We start from the raw sequence: 21,479 nt of genomic DNA on the forward strand, positions 1-21,479 counted from the left end.
GTCACTTCTAGTCATACTATTACACTGCCCAGTCACTTATAGTCATACTATTACTCTGCCTAGTCACATCTAGTCATACTATTACACTGCTCAGTCACTTCACTTATAGTCATACTATTACACTGCCCAGTCACATCTAGTCATACTATTACACTGCCCAGTCACCTCTAGTCATACTATTACACTGCCCAGTCACTTATAGTCATACTATTACACTGCCCAGTCACATCTAGTCATACTATTACACTGCCCAGTCACTTATAGTCATACTATTACACTGCCCAGTCACTTCACTTATAGTCATACTATTACACTGCCCAGTCACTTCTAGTCATACTATTACACTGCCCAGTCACTTCTAGTCATACTATTACACTGTAGGAGAGAGAGAGCCAGCACACAAAAATGTCCTTTCGTTTGGTTTATTCCAGCTTAACACCAGGTACAGCACACACACGGACGTTTCAGCCTAACGGCTTTCTTCAGCGTGTTGCTGTGTCAGGCGGAGATGACGTTTAAATACACCAAGAACGGAAGTACTTTCAATAAACGAAATAACAAAATTCAGTTACAATATATAAAGAATTCAAGAACCAAGCAATACACAACACAAAAATTCCATTATCAAAGAAAATGTCTACATACCACAATGTATGCATATATAAATACAATAGTTTGGTCAGTCCCACTATGTGGGAGAGCAGAACCAGGCCTAGGTAAAGGCCCTGCTGTATTCAAAGTGACAGGTAGGCGGAGTAAGCCAGGTCTGGACTACAGATAGATACAATACAGAATACAATAGAAATGTCTTAAAACAAGAATTATGCTTAAATAATTGCATGTTTCCACTATAATGGCCCAGAACGAGGTCCAGCTGTATTGTGATAACAGACAGGAGAGATTAAACTAGGGCTGGAATGCATATTACTAAGTACATTAAAAATAGACAATACAAATATGTTGCAAAATTGCACAGTCACAGAAAACAGCCCAATAACAGTTCCTCATTAAGTCCTTTCGGATGCTCTGTCTGAAGAGTGTGAATCCAAAATTCGCAATAAGTATGAAAAATCTTCTGTAGCGAGACATTTCAATGCTATGGGACATGAGGTTTGCACCCTGAGGTTCCAGGGCATTGAAACTGTCAGTCCATTGAAAAGAGGTGGGGATAGAGATAGGGCCTTGCTACAAAGAGAGGCTTTTTGGATTCACACTCTTCAGACAGAGCATCCGAAAGGACTTAATGAGGAACTGTTATTGGGCTGTTTTCTGTGACTGTGCAATTTTGCAACATATTTGTATTGTCTATTTTTAATGTACTTATTAATATGCATTCCAGCCCTAGTTTAATCTCTCCTGTCTGTTATCACAATACAGATGGACCTCGCTCTGGGCCATTATAGTGGAAACGTGCAATTATTTAAGCATAATTCTTGTTTTAAGACATTTCTATTGTATTCTGTATTGTATCTATCTGTAGTCCAGACCTGGCTTACTCCGCCTACCTGTCACTTTGAATACAGCAGGGCCTTTACCTAGGCCTGGTTCTGCTCTCTCACATAGTGGGACTGACCAAACTATTGTATTTATATATGCATACATTGTGGTATGTAGACATTTTCTTTGATAATGGAATTTTTGTGTTGTGTATTGCTTGGTTCTTGAATTCTTTATATATTGTAACTGAATTTTGTTATTTCGTTTATTGAAAGTACTTCCGTTGTTGGTGTATTTAAACGTCATCTCCGCCTGACACAGCAACACGCTGAAGAAGGCCGTTAGGCTGAAACGTCCGTGTGTGTGCTGTACCTGGTGTTAAGCTGGAATAAACCAAACGAAAGGACATTTTTGTGTGCTGGCTCTCTCTCTCCTACCAAGTATCTCCTGTGCCGTGCACCGAAACTTTGAAAACACCGGTGAGTGTGCTCGCTGCTGGCTTATGCCAGTTTGTTTGAATACTATTACACTGCCCAGTCACATCTAGTCATACTATTACACTGCCCAGTCACTTCTAGTCATACTATTACACTGCCCAGTCACTTCTAGTCATACTATTACACTGCCCAGTCACTTCTAGTCATACTATTACACTGTCTAGTCACTTCTAGTCATACTATTACACTGCCCAGTCACTTCACTTATAGTCATACACTATTACACTGCCCAGTCACATCTAGTCATACTATTACACTGCCCAGTCACTTCACTTCTAGTCATACTATTACACTGCCCAGTCACTTCTAGTCATACTATTACACTGTCCAGTCACTTCTAGTCATACTATTACACTGCCCAGTCACTTCTAGTCATACTATTACACTGCCCAGTCACTTCTAGTCATACTATTACACTGCCCAGTCACTTCACTTATAGTCATACACTATTACACTGCCCAGTCACATCTAGTCATACTATTACACTGCCCAGTCACTTCACTTCTAGTCATACTATTACACTGCCCAGTCACTTCTAGTCATACTATTACACTGTCCAGTCACTTCTAGTCATACTATTACACTGCCCAGTCACTTCTAGTCATACTATTACACTGCCCAGTCACTTATAGTCATACTATTACACTGCCCAGTCACTTATAGTCATACTATTACACTGCCCAGTCACTTCACTTATAGTCATAGTATTACACTGCCCAGTCACTTATCGTAATACTATTACACTGCCCAGTCACTTATAGTCATACTATTACACTGCCCAGTCACTTATACTCATCACACAGCCAGCAAATTTGGCCTCCAGTAAAAAATGTATAGGTGTGTCATCCATTTAACATCTACAAAATTCCAAAATCCACCTTGACAGTTTGTCCTGCTTCACACTCACATATCTCCATTTAGAAGCTCTTCAGCACAGCCTCAGCCTGGTGAAGTGTCTTTCTCAGCCTGGTGAAGAGCACCTGGATAGCAGAGTGTTCCCCAACTAAGATTTGCCCATCTGGTCTCGGGTTTGAACCAGCAACCTTTCAGGAACAAGCCTGTGTCTCTAGTTTCTAGGTTTCCACCACCACCACCATCCATTTGCCAAATACAGTATACACACTTTAGGACATAATGATAATGTTGAATTTTAAAGTACTTAAAGAGGTGACTGGTGAGTAACCATCAGCACAACTCAAACTTCAGACTGAGGTTTTAGTTTAACAACATCAGTGTATTGTAAAATGCTTAGATCAGCCATTGCCAACCTGTTGCCCGGTGCCCACTTGTGTGAATGTGGGCTGAGAACACATTATTTGGCCCCCATACTGTTTACAGTTGAATGTGGGCTGAGAACACATTATGCCTCCATACTGTTTACAGTTGAATGTGGGCTGAGAACACATTATCTGGCCCCCATACTGTTTACAGTTGAATGTGGGCTGAGAACACATTATTTGGCCCCCATACTGTTTACAGTTGAATGTGGGCTGAGAACACATTATCTGGCCTCCATACTGTTTACAGTTGAATGTGGGCTGAGAACACATTATCTGGCCTCCATACTGTTTAGGGCTGAGAACACATTATTTGGCCTCCATACTATTTACAGTTGAATGTGGACTGAGAACACATTATCTGGCCCCCATACTGTTTACAGTTGAATGTGGGCTGAGAACACATTATTTGGCCCCCATACTGTTTACAGTTGAATGTGGACTGAGAACACATTATTTGGCCTCCATACTGTTTACAGTTGAATGTGGGCTGAGAACATTTTTGAGATTTTTAAGTGGGCCATGAGTGGGAAAAGGTTGTGAACCGCTGGCTTAGATGATTAAAACCGCTCACTGTACCAAAACATTTCAGAGTGGTTCTGGTGTCAACGATGATGAAGATGAAGATGATGATGATAATGATGATGAGGAGTCAGACGAGGAAGAGGAGGAGCAGGATGGTGAAGACATGGCCGAGGACCAAGACAAACGGAGGTGAGGTTCTCCGTTTTAAAAACTGGAACCTGCTGAGATTTGGTTTTACTGTGTTGTTTCCAGAGGTTCTTAGACCAGTTTTGTCCTTCAGATTATTCTGAGTGATGCGGTCAAATTAAAGGATCCCAGGACTATATTAGTTATAAAAAATACAGCACCAACACGAGGGTCGCAGGTTCGCGCCCCATGTTGCCTTGGTCGGATGTCCATACATGCACAATTGGCCGTGTCTGCGGGTGGGAAGCCGGATATGGGTACGTGTCCTGGTTGCTGCACTAGCGCCTCCTTTGGTCGTTGGGGTGGAATAGCATGATCCCTCCATTTGCTACATCCTGCCGGTGAAACGCCTCGCTGTCCGGTGAAAAGAAGCAGCTAGCGACTGCACATGTATCAGAGGAAGCAGGTGCTAGTCTACAACTTGCCCCAGGTCAGCAGAGGGGGTGCAGCAACGACGGGGACAATTTAGACAGGTGGAATTGGCCGAGTACAACTGGGGAGAAAACTGGGGGGGAACAAAAACGACGACGACGACGACAACAACAAGTGATCAAAATACAGAATTCATTTAGATTGAAATTGATGATGATGTTGTTTTAATGATGCTTTCTCTGAATAATGTCAGTGTTTCCATTCCTCTCTGCTCTCTAACAGCACTGCTTCCCATTCCAACTGGTCTACTGTCAGGAAGGCTCTGACTGAGGTGAGACTCTCTCCACGCACCAAGTGTTCTGCACTGCATTGAGAATTCTTATTGTTTTCACTGTGTGTGTGTGTGTGCGTGTGTGTGTGTGTGTGTGTGTGTGTGTGTGCGCGCGTGCGTGTGTGTGTGATGGACAGATTGATACGACCGATGTGCTCTCTGCCATGGGGGCGATCCCTTCAGGATTCAGACCATCAACTCTTAATAAACTGCTGGTGGAGGAAGGTTAGCACGCACGCACGCACGCACACACACACACACACACACACACACACACACACACACACACACACACACACACACACACACACACACACACACACACACACACACACACACACACACACACACACACACACACACTTTCAAGGAGGACTAACCCCTAAAACAATTTTCTTTCAGCTTTCAACTGTATTATGGCTTTTGGGGTGGTGTGTGAAGGAAAAATCTCTACATTTGAGACTAAACTGTTAGAATTCTACACGGTACACTGTGTCATTTTCAGGCAGTGAGAGTGCCCTCTAGGGGTTCAAACCTCCTTTTTTTGGGGCCTCCAAAATCGGCGATTTGATTCAGCGTTACATCACGGTGAACCCCCCCTTTCCAGATACATCCATCTGCATCTCGCCCCGCCCACCATGTACGTTCTCCCGCCGGAAGTGTACGTGTACAGAGCACAGACCTACTCCTTAAAAAAATAAAAGACTTGATATTTTTCTTTTCAAATCGGCGTAGGTGTTATGATATTCTATGCTTGTGTGCATTAGTGTCTTTAGGATGATTGAATGTTTGCATGATTCATGACCGATGTTGACAGACAATTCCCCCCAACATTGATCACATTCCCGGGGTTGATCTGGCTAGTTAATCGGCTAGCTATGCTACTAGCTAACATTAGCTAGCAACTCGTCCATCCTGTTCCTACCCGCGCTAGTATGAGCTCCATGGTCGGCCTCTGAGACCCAGGACAGCCCCCTCACCCCACCCACCTTCCATGAATCTGCCCAACTGCATACCCACTATTAGCACACCTCCCCAGGCTACACACAGACCCCCGCCCCGCCAGGACCTTGTCCTCCAGGGACCTATGTTACCCACTGGCTGGACCTTGCTGGCCCAGTGGCCCACACTTAAGCACCGCTCCCGGGGTACAGACAGCCAGCCGTCCCCCGGGAGCTATCAAACGTTAGCTTGCGTGCTAACATCAGTGTTTGGCCGCTGCAATGCTCGCCTGCCTCGCTCGCACTGACTGCTTTTATTTTTGAAGGAGTAGGTCTAGAAAGTATCCAGTCTGTATGCGTACACTTCCGGTCTGTACGCGTACAGACCGGAAGCGTACAGACCGGAAGTGTACACATACAGACTGGAAGTGTACACATACAGACTGGAAGTGTACACATACAGACTGGAAGTGTACACATACAGACCGGAAGTGTACACATACAGACTGGAAGTGTACACATACAGACCGGAAGTGTACACATACAGACTGGAAGTGTACGCGTACAGACTGGAAGTGTACACATACAGACTGGAAGTGTACACATACAGACCGGAAGTGTACACATACAGACTGGAAGTGTACGCGTACAGACTGGAAGTGTACGCGTACAGACCGGAAGCATACAGACCGGAAGTGTACACATACAGACTGGAAGTGTACACATACAGACTGGAAGTGTACACATACAGACTGGAAGTGTACACATACAGACTGGAAGTGTACGCGTACAGACTGGAAGTGTACGCGTACAGACCGGAAGCATACAGACCGGAAGTGTACACATACAGACTGGAAGTGTACACATACAGACTGGAAGTGTACGCGTACAGACTGGAAGTGTACGCGTACAGACCGGAAGCATACAGACTGGAAGTGTACACGTACAGACTGGAAGTGTACACATACAGACTGGAAGTGTACGCGTACAGACTGGAAGTGTACACATACAGACTGGAAGTGTACACATACAGACTGGAAGTGTACGCGTACAGACCGGATACTTTCTAGACCTACTCCTTCAAAAATAAAAGCAGTCACTGCGAGCGAGGTAGGCGAGCACTGCAGCAGCCAAACACTGATGTTAGCTATATCTAGATAGCAAAGTCCGTAAAGTGTGGCCACTGAGCCAGCAAGGTCCAGCAAGTTGGTAACGTAGGTCGCCGGAGGACAAGGTCCTGGCGGGGCGGGGGTCTGTGTGTAGCCTGGGGAGGGGTGCTTAATACTGGGTATGTGGTTGGGCAGGTTCATCGAAGGTGGGTGGCTCCCGGAGGTGGTTTCCCCTGGAGAAGGGGCCTCTAAGTCGGGGTAGAAGCGGGCTGGAGGGTGGGTGATGTGAGGGGGCTGTCCTGGGTCTCAGAGGCTGACCATGGAGCTCATAGTGGGGGTAGTTGCTGGCTAGCTAGTAGCATAGCTAGCCAATTAACCAGTGAGATCAACGCCAAGGTCATGAATCATACAAACATTCAATCATCCGAAAGACTAATGCACACAAGCATATCGTCGCTGTGCAATGAAAGCCACTTATCTCCAAATCGCCAACTTTTCAGGAAATGAAAAAAACCCTGTGCTCTTAAAATACTGAACACCACGTTGTCATATATGACACATGTCTTCATTGTAGACAGTTTATCGCTGAATGTGTCATTACATTATTAATATCTTACCTGAATAAGCTCAAATGCTGTTACAGGATTATCACACCGAGTCTGGAGCACTTTCTGCTGGCCACGCCGCAGCGTGTGGGAGCCTGCCTTTTAGAGCACGAGCACGAGCCGCTGTGCTCCAGGCAGCGGGGACGCGCGGGCGGAGAGCTTCACTCTGCCAAGCCGAGGAGAGTGGCTCTGTCATGGGTTGAGCAGTCCCGGAGTAACGTGACATTATTCTTGTCAGAAACAACTTCGATTTGCATACTTTAAATGAGTTTGCAGCCCAAGGACAACCCGAAAACACCTTATTGATCTATTTACGTCAGACAATGCCAGAATCACACAAAACCAAGCCGAAACACAGCCGGCATTCGGGTCAGCAGCGTGCCTGGTGACTTTTCTGGGGAAGTCCTCATGAGGTGGGGTGGAGCATGGAGGTCTGACTGTCACATACGTGATGTGATGGGCGGGTCTAGCATCCAATAGACCCCTTATACGCCTACGTCACAATGACAACAAGCAGCGTCAGATGCGCAAGACGGAGGCAGAAAGACAGACTCCGCGCAGCCCTGTCAAGTAGTTTTCCAGTGGCCCGGAAAATATTCGAGCTAGATATGTCTTCGTGTTGTGCAGTGCGATGCCAGAATCGGAAAGCTATTGTAGCAGAGTATTCGGGTCGGCCTATTCACACTTGGTTAATAAAATAATAAACGATAGAGCCAGGCTGTAACGTTATAACGAGCTTTTCCCCACATATCCTGTTCTACGCAACTCGAGGGAACATACACAGCCTCGCACACACGCAATAGAACACAACACAACACTGAACAGTCTGTTACACTATCAACAAAGCAAGGACTAAAGTTTTAACGAATCCCGTCAACTCATACTGCTTTTAATGCTAACCGTAGGTGTCTTTGGTTGCAAGCCGAAAGAGGAAATCGTTAAAAATGCCCGACTTTGCAGTGCTCGCTCATTTTATATCAGAAGCTGTAGTAAGCTGCTAGTAACAGCCACATCGCTCGGTTAGTTAACAACCAAGTAACGTTAAATAATGTCATTATTGAGTTGAACTGATTGGAACGAGGTGGACATCATTAAAAATGCCCGACTTTGTAGTGCTCATTTCATAATCAGGTAAGCTGCCTGAAACTGTAGGCTGCTCAGCCACATCGCTCGGTTAGTTAACGACCAAGTAACGTTACATAATGTCATTATTGAGTTGTGTGCATTATCAACATAACAATATATCTTGGCAAGTTACAGAATAATTATCTACGCTATCCCGAGTTATAAAGGAATGCACGATATGTTTTGCCGGCCACTAGGCTTGGCCAATTGACAGCGCCAGTGCGTATGGGTCTGTAAGACATATCCCATTAAACAACGTTAATTTCGATGCATAACATTGCTTATCACCAGGCGATAAGCTGTGGTAGTAAGCCGAGAACTGCATTTTAAAACTAAAATATAACTGTGTGTTGCAGATGGGCATAGAGCAGTCCTGACAGCGGGGCTTTTACACAGTTCTCACTGTCTGTCAATGCTGGGCTGACGGCTTTTTGCCTACATGATGCGCACGCAGCTCAATGTTGACAAGCTGTATAAGGGGTCTATGGTGGTACGTGTTACATACTTACCCAGTAAAACATGTTTTTATTGGTCATTTAGACGCCAAAACCTGCCAGTAGATGGAGGAGAATGGATATATTCCATTTATATTCAAAAGTAAAAATCATAAAAAATGGACTTAGGTGGTTTTCATTGCACAGCGACGATATAGAATATCATATACCAACATAACGCTGATTTAAAAAGAAAAATATCCAGGCTTTTATTTTTGAAGGAGTCTAGAAACGTACTCTGGTCTGTACGTGTACACATCCAGCGGGTCTGAGAACGTACACGGTGGGCGGGGCGATGGCTGCAGATGGATGATATTGACCCTTTCCCCCACTCATGTGATCATTAGCTAACGCCAGAGCCATATAATAGAAGAGTTGCAACATCTCGTCTAGGATAATTGTTGCTTTTGTTTTTGTTATATGTGTGTGTGTGTGTGTGTGTGTGTGTGTGTGTGTGTGTGTGTGTGTGTGTGTGTGTGTGTGTGTGTGTGTATGTATGTATGTATGTATACACTGTAGCCTATGTATGTACAGTATGTGGATGGATGTATGGATGGATGTATGGATGTGGATATATGTATGTATGTATGTGTATTGAGTACTTTATTGGTGTACTTTTTTTTACTTTTTAATTGTACTGTAACTGATGTGTTTGACCACAGGAAGAATAGTGGCTGCTGAGGCAGTGACTAATGGGGATCTGAAATAAACAATAAACAATAAGTGCGCCTGCAGTCAATTTGCATTGGAACAAACTAGCAGGTGGAATCTGCTGCCTTTTTTCTTTTCTTTTTATCAAGCAGCATGCCGTTAACTGGTCAAATGTAGTTGATGTTATATAGGGTTGTCACGATACTAGAATTTCAACTTCAATATCAATACCCAAGAAAATATCGATACTTGATACCATTTTCGAGACATTAAGAGACATTTCTTTTTTTATTATTACAACATGAGAATCTTTTTTTTATGAATTTGTGCAAAATAAACCTTGCTGTAAAATACCATTTTTAATTGAGAGAAGGGATGAGGAAGCGCTGCGTGGGTGCTTGGTCAAATCACTGAAACAGGTGCTCTTTGGTGTGGGTGCAGAGAAGCATGAGTAAAAGTTCAAGTGGGATCCTTGACCATCAGAGACCATCATTTGTTTTGTTTTACTAACTGATATAAACATTTTTTCTGTAGGGCTGACGTACAGAGGAAGTCATTACCTTCAGCCTGAGCTCAGCCAATCACAGCTCTCCTTTAGAGACCTCTTCCTGGACCCAGACACTGGCAAGGTGAGACAGTGTGTTTGTCTGTATGTGTGCAATCTGGGTACCTCAGAGTCTCTCAGTCTGACGACTAATACGAGTCTGTGCCAGACGACCGGTATGTCGGTTGTCCGAACCAAGACTTCCTCTGAGAGAATAGGCCTTTTTCACAGCAGCCATTTTGTGTCTAAAAGGCAGGACGTAACACAGGTGCACCAAGACTTCCTCTGAGTGAATTGAGTTGGAGTTGATTGATCAATACTTTTTGTAGGTGTTTTAGGTCCAGACGTCATTGTGGCTCATCTCTATAAACAGATAACTGCATTTGAGACATTGTCAGACTGGAAACAACGATGGAAGTGGAAGTGTTGGTGCAGACGTCCGCTCTACATCGGAAAGCCCAAAGTATCAGCCGTCTGTCTCAGAGTCTTATTAGTCATCAGCCTGAGAGAATTGGTATTTGTTTGTCTGTGTGTTTTAATGGACCAGGGCAAAGCCTCTTAGCCTGGTAAACCAGCCGGTCACGTCAACTCACATTTCAGAGAACGGGAAAACCATCTTTTCCGCCGAGAAACCCAGCTGATGTAAACTCCTGTACTTGTTTAATTGTTGTTATTGAGTCTATTTCAGCAATAACTGCACTTTATGGCTGCTTAAACTCGATGAATGTTGACATTACTACTCGAGGCGGACAGGCACGGAGGCAGCCATTACTGTTTTTCCAGCAGCGTTCCTGATTGGCCGGTTACGATATCAACTACGAGGCTGGTTGCTGATTGGCTCGTACGCTTTGCAGTTTCTGCAGAAAGCCCTCCAGGGCTTAAGGCCAGACGGTCTGGTAGAAGGAAATGTAATGTGAGTTCAGTTTACCAGGCTAAAAGCCTCTAGTCATTAATTAATGCTTCTGTTTCCTCTCCTCTTCTGTCCTCTCCACTCCTCTCCTCTCTCCTCACCCCTCTCCTCTCCTTTCCTCTCCTCTCCTCCTATCCCCTCCTCCCCTCTCCTCTCTTCCCTTCTCTCCTCTCCTATCCTCCCCTCTCCTCTCTTCCCTTCTCTTCTCTCCCCTCCTCTCCTCTCCTCTCTTCTCTTCTCCTCTCCTCCTCTCCCCTCTCCTCTCTTCCCTTCTCATCTCCTCTCTTCTCCTCTCCTCTCTCCTCCCATCTGTTCTCTTCTCCTCTCTTCTCCTCCTCTCTCCTCTCCTCTGTTCTCTTCTCCTCCCCTCTCTTCTCCTCTCCTCTCTTCTCCTCTCCTCTCATCTCCTCTCTTCCCTTCTCCTCTCCTCTCTTCTCTTCTCTCTTCTCTTCTCTTCTCCTCTCCTCTCCTCTGTTCTCTTCTCCTCTCCTCTCCTCTCCTCCTCTCTCCTCTCCTGTAGGTTCGTTCTCGTCAGGTCAGGACGAGTGTTTGTTTCACCCTGTGGAGCTGCAGGAGGATTCCCACTCCTGGTGTTGGAGTTCAGGTCCTCAGCAGACACATTTGCCTCTGTGCCTTCGATGGAACTCAGGTGGGGCTTAAGTGTGAATTCTGCTAGACATAATAATAATAATAATCATCATCATCATCATAATAATAATTCATTTAATTTATAAAGCACTTTTCAGTGACCCAAAGACGCTGATACAGTATGAGTACATAGAAAACAAGATAACAACAAGCAACAGATACAAGTAACAATTAACACATCGATCATCTATGGGATCTATGGAAACAGAGGGGAGGGAGGGAGAGTGGGGGAGGGACAGGGGCCAGACAGAAGAGAGGAAGTGGCGGAAAAAAATTGACATATGGACTGTCGCACGGAAATGAGAGACACGGAATCCTGACGAGAAAACGTTTTGAGCTTTTATAATCCGTGTGGTTTTCTACTTGCAGAAGTGACCGTTATTTTTGAAAACTCCACTTTGCTGCCCAGCCGCATAGTTAGAAGATTTGGGATGTGCACGGCCAGGCGAAAACTCACCACACAGGAGCCTCCTGAAGGGACGTGTCTGATGGTGTGACATCACTTGGCCGCACGGACAATCATGGAGATAAATGTACGCTTTAGTCTGTCATGAAGCCATTTCCTTACCCAGGTCCCTGCAAAGTAAAGTTGGCTGAATCAGAGCTGCAATTATTAATCGATTCGTCAATCGACAAAAAATCTATCGCCAACGATTTTCATAATCGATTAATCGTTCAGACATTTTAAGATTTTTTTTTTACTAAGATTCTCTTGTTCCAGTTTCTTAAATGTGAATATTCTCTGGTGTCTTTAGTCTTCTATGACAGTAAACTGAATATCTTTGGGTTGTGGACTGTTGGTCAGGACAAAAGAAGACATTTGAGGACGTCATCTTGGGCTTTAGTGATCAACATTTTTCACCGTTTTGTGACGTTTATCGAGCAATCGACTTAATCGAGTAGCCGAGAAAATAATCGTCAGATTAATCGTTAATGAAAATAATCATTAGTAGGGCTGCACCTAGGCTGAATAGATACTGCTGATTATGTTAACTCATTCTCTGCCAGGGTCATTTCGGTCTGTGTGCTCCCAGTGCCAGGATTTTGAGCATATTTCCTGATCTTCCAGGACCCACAGAATATTCTGTGCTAGGAATAAAATTACACAACATATCTCACAATAAAGCAGAGACTCTCTTCTTACCCCTTGTAAAAAACTGAAACTCGACCATGTTTCCTTGTTTAGTTACAAGCAGTGGAAGTTAGCTTGTTTTCACTGAAAATGCCCTCCTTTGTAACAGAAATAGGAGAAAAATAGGTTTTTAGTGAACAACACCGTTTCAAGCAGAACTCTCTTTTGAGCCTTTTATTTTTTGCCTCAGTGACACATCAGACATATACAGTATTTGTTTTCCCAAATAAATAAATAAAAAATAAAAAATAAGAGAATGTATTTTACAGTTGCCATGTGGATTTTTAGCTTAGCTTGATAAAAGCATAAACAAATCATGGAACGAACCCTTATGTGGTCACACTCACACACTCTCTCTCTCTCTCTCTCTCTCTCACACACACACACACACACACACACACACACACACACACACACACACAGGAATAACGAGTGCTGTAACGTTACCTGCTGTCACGTTACCTCTCATAACTAACGTTAGCACAGAAGATCACACAATAGCTACGTTAGTGCTGTAATGTGCTTTGAAATGTTTATGTGACACATGTTTCGCCTTGGTTGCTCGGGACGGGTGTGTGACGCGGTTTGACGCGTTTGACGTATCCATGTGATTCCCTCTCCCTTGAGTGTGACAGAGCTGGCAAGAGGAAACATGAAGCGAGTCATGCCGGCGGCATAAGTTATAAACAATGCGTGACAATTATACTCGAATGTTGTGTGTGTGATCATTTCATCTCAAACGCGATACAAAAAATAGGCTACTTTTTACCATCGTCATCGCTCCAAGTGGCACCCATTTCTCCTCCTCCGATTCATCCGTGTCAGAACGCTGTGAAGGGGAGCCTTCGTAGCAACAACAAAAACGCCAGCGTCTTCCTCGCCATCGTCGCCATCCGAGAACTCTCGGACTCTGTTTCGACCACAGGCTCCACCCATAAATACTAAACTAGCGGGTTCCTTTTATCATTTTGACTTGAAACAATGTCACAGGCTGGGAAAGTGTCTGATGTAATGTAAACACCCAAAACATGAAAGTACGTCCGAGTACGTCTTTGGCACAGAACGCCATTGTTAAAAGTACGTCCGGGTACGTCTTTGGCAGAGAATGAGTTAATAGCAATATACAAATTATTATTACTATTAGTGCTTTCAAATGACAGAAAATTAATTTATTACAATTTTGATCATCAATTACTTGTTTTAATCATTTATCGAGTAAAAATACCAAAGATTTCCTAGTTACAGCTTCACAAATGAAAAGATTTTCATATTATAAAATGAACCCCCAATCACCATCAACGGCACAGTGGTGGAAAGGGTGGACAGCTTCAAGTACCTGGGAGTCAACATCCACCAGGACCTGACTTGGGCCGGCCACACCGCCACTGTCGTCAAAAAGGCCCAACAGCGAATACACGGACTCAGGCGCCTGAAGAAATTTGGGCTAAGGCCAGAAATCCTTACGGACTTCTACAGAGGCACCATTGAAAGCCTGCTGACTGGCTGCTTCACCACCTGGTACGGGAACTGTACCACCATGGACCGCAGGGCGCTACGGAGAGTGAGACGCGCGGCCCAGCGCGTAACAGGATGTGAGTTGCCAGAACTGCATGAACTGTATAAACAGCGGTGCCTCAGGAGGTCCCTGAAGATCATCAAAGACACAAACCATCCCCACAACAGCCTGTTCTCCCTGTTACCCTCAGGGAGAAGGTACAGGGTTCCAAAAGCACGCACAAATCGCTTGAGGAACAGTTTCTTCCCGCAGGCCACGAGACTCCTTAACATACACAAATAGTGAAGTAGCCATACTGTACCGTACTGTAGCTGCTACCATTACGTATGTCTAATGTTTAATTGTATGTTTAATAAGGAATATGCTATTTGCACCTGTATATCAAATACGCCGAATTTAAAACGCTGAGTTTAATTGTATGTTTAATAAGGAATATGCTATTTGCACCTGTATGTCAAATACGCCGAATTTAAAATGTTTAAGCACGTCTAAAGTATGCACATGACATGTGCACCTATGTGCAGTGAATATGCCACTGTCTCTGACTTGTCTTATCACTATACTGCCTTATTGCTTGTTGTGTCTCTTGTTGTTTTTGCACTCATATGCCCTGTTATATTTGTACTATGTTGTAAACGGAGTTCACAGCACAAGAATTTCACACGTGATACTTGTACCATGGAGTGACAATAAAAATCTTGAATCTTGAATCTTGGAATAATGAAGCCTGCGTTAGTTCATTCAAGACATGATGTCATAGTCGACGCCCCAGCTGTACCAGCTGACAGCCTCTGTTTGGTTCACCGTTTAACCAATTCTCCAATCACAGTCATTCTCACATCAAGGCGGTCCGTTTAAATAGGGCAGCCTTTCACTCACTGATCTGTTCCCCACCTTACTGGATCCTGGCGGATCGTGCGGCTGCTGGCAAACGCTTTGCTTTTTTCATCAGGTATGAAAAGGAAATTACTTTGTGTCTTTGTACTCACCATCTCCTGGCTCATGATGTCTGCTATCGAGCAGGATGATGCGTTTGAAGAAAATCCTCTTGTTGATCCTCCTGAAGATGAGGGCGGGTCCGAAACAGCCGAGGATATCGGTGTGCGTCGGAGTGGCCGCCTAGCGAATACTCTGCCAGTGATAAAAAATTGGCCTGTTTTCAAAATTATAGAGAGACTCTATAATCATGGTATCTCTGCGCCTTTGGGCCTTTCCCATGAAGAATTATTTGAGTTTTTTGTCTATAATCTCAGAGCCGGAGATGTTCTGGCCACACCAGTTGCTAAAAAACGCAAAGCAAAAAAGAATAACTGCCCTCTTGCCAACGTTAGCGCTGATGCCGCAGATGGGCCCTCTGCCCAAGCTAAGGTGCCTATCATTAACGTTCCTCCAAAAAGAGCCCGAGTCCAGCAGCCAGCAGTCCAGGACCCGGTCCTCGTCGCCCTAGCCAACATCCAGTCGTCCATCGGCAGCATGGATGCCCGTCTCCAGCTTCTGGAGAACCGCTCGGATCCCATCCCAGTGTCTGCGATTCCGGGGCCGTCATCATCTCTGCTCTTCGGAACCTTCCACGCTCCGTCCACGTCACAGCCATGGTCACAGTCGACAGCCGGCGCACCTCCGGCGCTTCCGATTGACGTCACGCCGCTGAGATCCCTGGGATCTGCAGTCCCTGCAGCTCCAGCCGGAGTACCGTTCTTTCCGCCTGCGGCGGCTATTTCTCCACAGCTGAGAAGTCAGATCCTGGCAGGTAACGACATTAACTTGGTAAAAATTCTTCTGTGTTCAAATGAGACCTCTGACAGACGTGTGGTCGATTTCGGGGAGGTTTCAGTCATCCTGAAGGAAAGCGATCCGAGGCTGTCTAAAATCCTGACCATGGCTGAGTTCAATGTGGCTTTCGGGGTGTTCAGGGACATTATATGTGAGGTGTACCCAGAACGTAGATTTGAGCTGGACACATATTTGGCGATCATTTCAGATCTGGCACTGTCTTATGGCGGCAGTCATTTCTATGAATACCACAAGTCTTTCTCTGCTAAGGCAGCCATGTACATTCAGAAATTCAACCAGAGATTAGACTGGGCCGTGGTGGATCTGGCTGTTATCAGCAGACTGTTCACAGGGCACCAAGCTCTCTCTTGCGCTGTGTGCGGGTCCTTTTCGCACACGTTGAGTCTCTGCCCCAGAACTGTGACTCAGTCCAGTGCTGTTAAAAAAGAATCTGGCGAGAAGGTGAATTCTAAGTTTAATAAATATAATAACGTGTCATCCATTCAGACACCGCTTTGTATAAACTTCAATGAGAATGTATGCAAATATATAAATTGTAAATATATGCATGCTTGCAGCTACTGCGGAGACGGACATGCCCGGTCCGCGTGTCCCCGCCGCAATCCCAGAGCCGTGCGAAAGAAGTAAAAAACATTAAACCTTCTACTCCAGTCAACGTTCCAGAACTGGGGAGAGCACTGGAAAAGCATCCAAATCGTTGTTTTGTCAATTATTTAATGACTGGTCTTGTTCAAGGGTTTTTTGCCGGGCTATGTTTTCTGCCTAAAATGTCTTATGTCTGTGATAATCTGCAATCTGCTATGAAGGAACCAGAAGTAGTCGATAAGCTGCTAGCTAAGGAAGTAGAGAAAGGCTACATGCTTGGGCCTTTCGATAGCCCCCCCTTTCCTAAATCCCGTATCAATCCTATCGGAATAGCAACTCGGAAGTACTCTGGTAAAAAGCGTTTAATCATAGATTTATCAGCTCCTCATGACAATAGTGCTCAAAGCATCAACAGCCTTATTCCTCTGGCGCCATTCTCTTTATTTTATGCAACTGTTGACAACGCGATCCAGTTCATTAAAAAGGCAGGTAAAGGTGCATGGCTAGGAAAGGCAGATATCACAGATGCATTTAAAGTCATGCCGCTCCATCCATCGCAGTGGCACCTTTTCGGTGTCAAATGGAGGGGAAAAATGTATTTTTCCGTCAGACTAACTTTCGGCTGTCGCAGTAGCCCCTGTATATTTAACACTCTGTCAGAAGCTCTTTGTTGGATTCTATTAAATAATTGTAAACTGCCATTAGTTCTTCATCTGCTAGATGATTTTTTAGTGGTAGATTTTCCCGAGTCCAATCCAGGTAGGTGTATCAACGCGCTGAAAGAGGTTTTTAACCGTTTAGGAGTTCCTCTTTCGGCGGAAAAAACTCAAGGTCCTCTGAAGGTGATTGAGTTTTTAGGCATTCGTTTAGATAGCAACATCATGCAGGCTTCCCTGCCTCAAGACAAACTAGTAAGAATTAGGCAAGTTATGAGATGTGCGCTGGAGGCGGTGGCATTGTCAAAAAGAGAATTATTATCGTTACTAGGCCACCTCAACTTTGCAATGAGGATTATTCCGCAAGGCAGATCTTTTATTTCCCGTTTATTAGACTTGTCTAAATCTGTAAATAACCTCCATGATCTTGTCACCTTAGATGAGGGCTGTAGGTCAGACTTAAAGTTCTGGTCTCTGCTATGCGACCAGTGGAACGGCATATCTTTTTTCTATAATGATCATGCGGAAACGTCAGTCGCCCTTAAATTCTATACTGATGCGGCTCCTTCCAATGGTTTTGGGGGTGTTTTCAATAATCAGTGGTTTGCAGACGTTTGGCCAAAAGAATTAATATCTCTTTCGGCAGATGTCCAATCTATTGCTTTGCTAGAAATGTATCCCATTGTTATAGCTTCCATTCTTTGGGGTAAGTTCTGGTCAAGGAAACAGATTGTCGTGTTTTGTGATAACGAGGCTACTGTTAACATTATTAATAAAGGGCGTTCTTCCATTCCTTTCATTAACAGGTTTGTTAGGAAATTAACATGGTCATGTGTGATGGGGAATTTCACTCTCCGTGCAGCGCACATTCCTGGGCTGGACAATAAAATTGCTGACTCTCTGTCACGTTTTAAATTTCAGGAGTTCCGAACCCTCTGCCCCCATGCTGCACCTCAGGGCCTGCGTTGCCCAGCCTTCAATCAAACGGTGCTAGATTAAATAGCAATCTGCAGTCCTACATGAACTCTGCTGCTAGGTTCATGCGTCTCGGACTGGCAAAGTCTACAATAAAAATGTATGACTCCGCATGGTTCCACTTCACTTCCTTTTGTGCTGCTTTTTCTGTCCCAGTCATGCCTGTTAACATTTCCATGATATGTGCATTTATTGTCCACTGTTTTGAATCTCGTAAAATGCATCCATCTTCTATCAAAGCATCTGTAGCAGGTATTCAGTTTCATTTAAGATGTGCAGATCCATCAGCCTGTAGCTGCTTGGAAACCCATCCATTCATCTCCTCTTCAACGGCCTAAAAAAAGAGTTTCCAGCAAGCCAGGATAAGCGCCTTCCATTCTCTCTTCCTTTAGTTCACAAACTGGTTTCTCACCTTAGGCAGGGGTGTTTCGGTCCTTATGTCGATACTTTATTAGAAACTGTATTCCTCACAGCCTTTTATGGATTTCTTAGGTGCGGGGAATTTACATCTAGCTCAAACACGTTTAACCCTCTTCACGATCTTTCCATGTCAGATGTCACGGTTTATGCAACCTATTACTCCATTTACCTTAAACACTCTAAAACTGACAGGGAACGTAAAGGATCTCATGTTGTCATATCGCAAACTAATACTGTGTTTTGTCCATTGATTTCTATGTCCCGATACCTCCAATGGCGTCGCCATGCCAGCCAGGATGAGCCTCTGTTCCTGACCGATAAAAGAGTGGTCATGGCCAGATCATGGTTCACCTCCCGTCTCCGTCTCCTCTGCCAACGGTGCGGCCTTCCCCCGGCACTGTACACCTCTCACTCCTTCCGCATCGGAGCTGCTACCTCCGCTGCTTCACTGGTCCCTGCAGCCACTCTGAAAGCGATGGGAAGATGGTCTTCCGCAGCATACGTACGTTATGTTCGCCCAGGAGTTAATGACATTCTCTCGGCTCAAAAAGCCATGGGCTCTGGCACCTGAGGAGACGGCTCATACATCGGATCTTTAAGATTAATAAATGTGTTAATATTGGAACACTTGGCTGGTTCATTGCACTCATGGCTCAAGGTCGCAGGCTTGCTTCCTCCTATCTCATTGCACTCATGGCTCAAGGTCGCAGGCTTGCTTCCTCCTATCTCATTGCATTCATGCTCAGGGTCGCAGGCTTGCTTCCCCCTATCTGCAGCATTCATGCTGCTTGTTCTTAAAAATGGTTCACTTATGATAGAATGACCTTCGGTGTAAGCATACATCTATTTAATTGAAAGGTCGGCAGTGGCATACTGCCACACATAGGTAATTCACTTAATTATAGTATGGGCCTCTTTTGAGTTACTCGGTGTATCTCTTTTTAAGGTGACCCGAGGTCCGCAGCATGCTGCTGCTACACATAGCTTCTATAGTCTGGCTGATGCATTCGCATGGGCGTTTCATGCTTGGCGTTGTCGAGTTCCGTTGTTTGGGGATTCTGCTTGCGCTCCCTGCTCGGCGTAGCATGCTGCTGAGCCGAGTTCAGGGAGAATTAAATTAATTAAATATTAAATTAAATATTAAATTAATTCTAAGAGCGGAGTCTTCAACGCCAAACATAATTGTATGCATGATATTCATTTATGCAATAAATGGTTAATTCTATGACTTGAGTGTTCTTGAATGAAATGAAGCCTGCGTTAGTTCATTCAAGACATGATGTCATAGTCGACGCCCCAGCTGTACCAGCTGACAGCCTCTGTTTGGTTCACCGTTTAACCAATTCTCCAATCACAGTCATTCTCACATCAAGGCGGTCCGTTTAAATAGGGCAGCCTTTCACTCACTGATCTGTTCCCCACCTTACTGGATCCTGGCGGATCGTGCGGCTGCTGGCAAACGCTTGCCACCTCCACCCCAACCTCCACCTTTTAGATCAAATGCAAATGCTATCATGTATTGTAGCTCTGGAGTCTGCATGGCTCAAAAAATGAACATGTTTCCATGTCTTGCTTTTAGGCTCCCTCTTAATTTCTATGGTTTAAATGTATCTGGAATATTTTATTCCCATGGGGGATTCTGCTTGCGCTCCCTGCTCGGCGTAGCATGCTGCTGAGCCGAGTTCAGGGAGAATTAAATTAATTAAATATTAAATTAAATATTAAATTAATTCTAAGAGCGGAGTCTTCAACGCCAAACATAATTGTATGCATGATATTCATTTATGCAATAAATGGTTAATTCTATGACTTGAGTGTTCTTGAATGAACTTTGGTTTTTGGTCAGACTAAGGCCATGTCCACACGGAGACGGAAGCGATCTTTTTTTCTTTCGTTTCAGAAAAGTTTTCCATAAACATGGAATCGTTTCAAGAAATGTGTGTATCCACATGAAACCACTGAAACCGCTGTAGAATAACAGATAATAAGACAATCTCGTCAATAATGGCATACAACCTCTAGGGGCGCACAGTCTATAATGTGTATCTATCTGTAGCGAGCAGCTTAAACCCTTGGCTTTGCGGGGAGGTTTGCCATGTCGATGAATAAAATGATTAAACCTATACAGGCAAATGCAGAGCTGTTCAGCAGGGCTGATGGTCTCCCTGTAGCCTACAATATAGAACGTTAACTATCGGTGACGTTCCTGATATCATCCACTTCCATGATCTTTAGACATGTTGCAAACACATCCCAGCATATTGGCCGCTCCTGCACATCACAGCACAGGCTAAATGATGCAACATAAATATACATTATATAAACTCATGGCATAAATGTGTTTTTATTGAAAAAGTTGCGTCAAGTAAGCTAAAGTCTTGGTGGAGTGGACACCAGCGGATATCACAGACATCACAGTGCAACCGTGTGTTCCTCAAACCTCTCACTTCCCTATTCACGTTGTATTTACGAGGGCTATATATAGGGCAAGCCGAGTATGTCGGTTGCACTCAGGGTTTACATTTCATTTCATTTCATTTTGTCCAATATTAAAATATTCCAGAATTGCATGTTGTATTAAAAATAAATATAATTTCTATCTAACACGTTAAGCCTGATTTTGTTTGTGTTATTGTAAAAATTTAGCCGCCGCTAAGCCTTCTGGGAAATATCCGATGAAGGGAGGGGAGGGGTGGATGGGAAGAGTCAGCTGTGTGGAGCCCTGAGGATGTTGTACACGCTGTTCTCC

The 21,479-nt window shown here is 44.4% G+C and overlaps 2 protein-coding genes across 2 annotated transcripts in view; one reads left to right on the top strand and one right to left on the bottom strand.

Moving 5' to 3' along the window:
* The window catches only part of LOC310789558 (NLR family CARD domain-containing protein 3-like), a 708,349-nt gene that overhangs the window by 265,184 nt on the left and 421,686 nt on the right, over positions 1-21,479 (bottom strand). The window lies entirely within an intron of this gene.
* Positions 1-21,479, top strand: part of LOC310789523 (nephrocystin-1-like) — a gene marked incomplete at its 5' end in the record, with an annotated part of 62,579 nt that overhangs the window by 22,203 nt on the left and 18,897 nt on the right. The window contains 5 exons of the mRNA XM_083651159.1: positions 3,804-3,925; positions 4,577-4,625; positions 4,763-4,850; positions 10,085-10,179; positions 11,525-11,653. Coding sequence (XP_083507285.1) covers positions 3,804-3,925; positions 4,577-4,625; positions 4,763-4,850; positions 10,085-10,179; positions 11,525-11,653 — 483 coding nt within the window. The remainder of the gene's footprint in view (positions 1-3,803; positions 3,926-4,576; positions 4,626-4,762; positions 4,851-10,084; positions 10,180-11,524; positions 11,654-21,479) is intronic.

This window comes from Poromitra crassiceps (assembly GCF_964638095.1).
Source record: "Poromitra crassiceps genome assembly, chromosome: 14".
Taxonomy (NCBI): Eukaryota; Metazoa; Chordata; class Actinopteri; order Beryciformes; family Melamphaidae; genus Poromitra; species Poromitra crassiceps.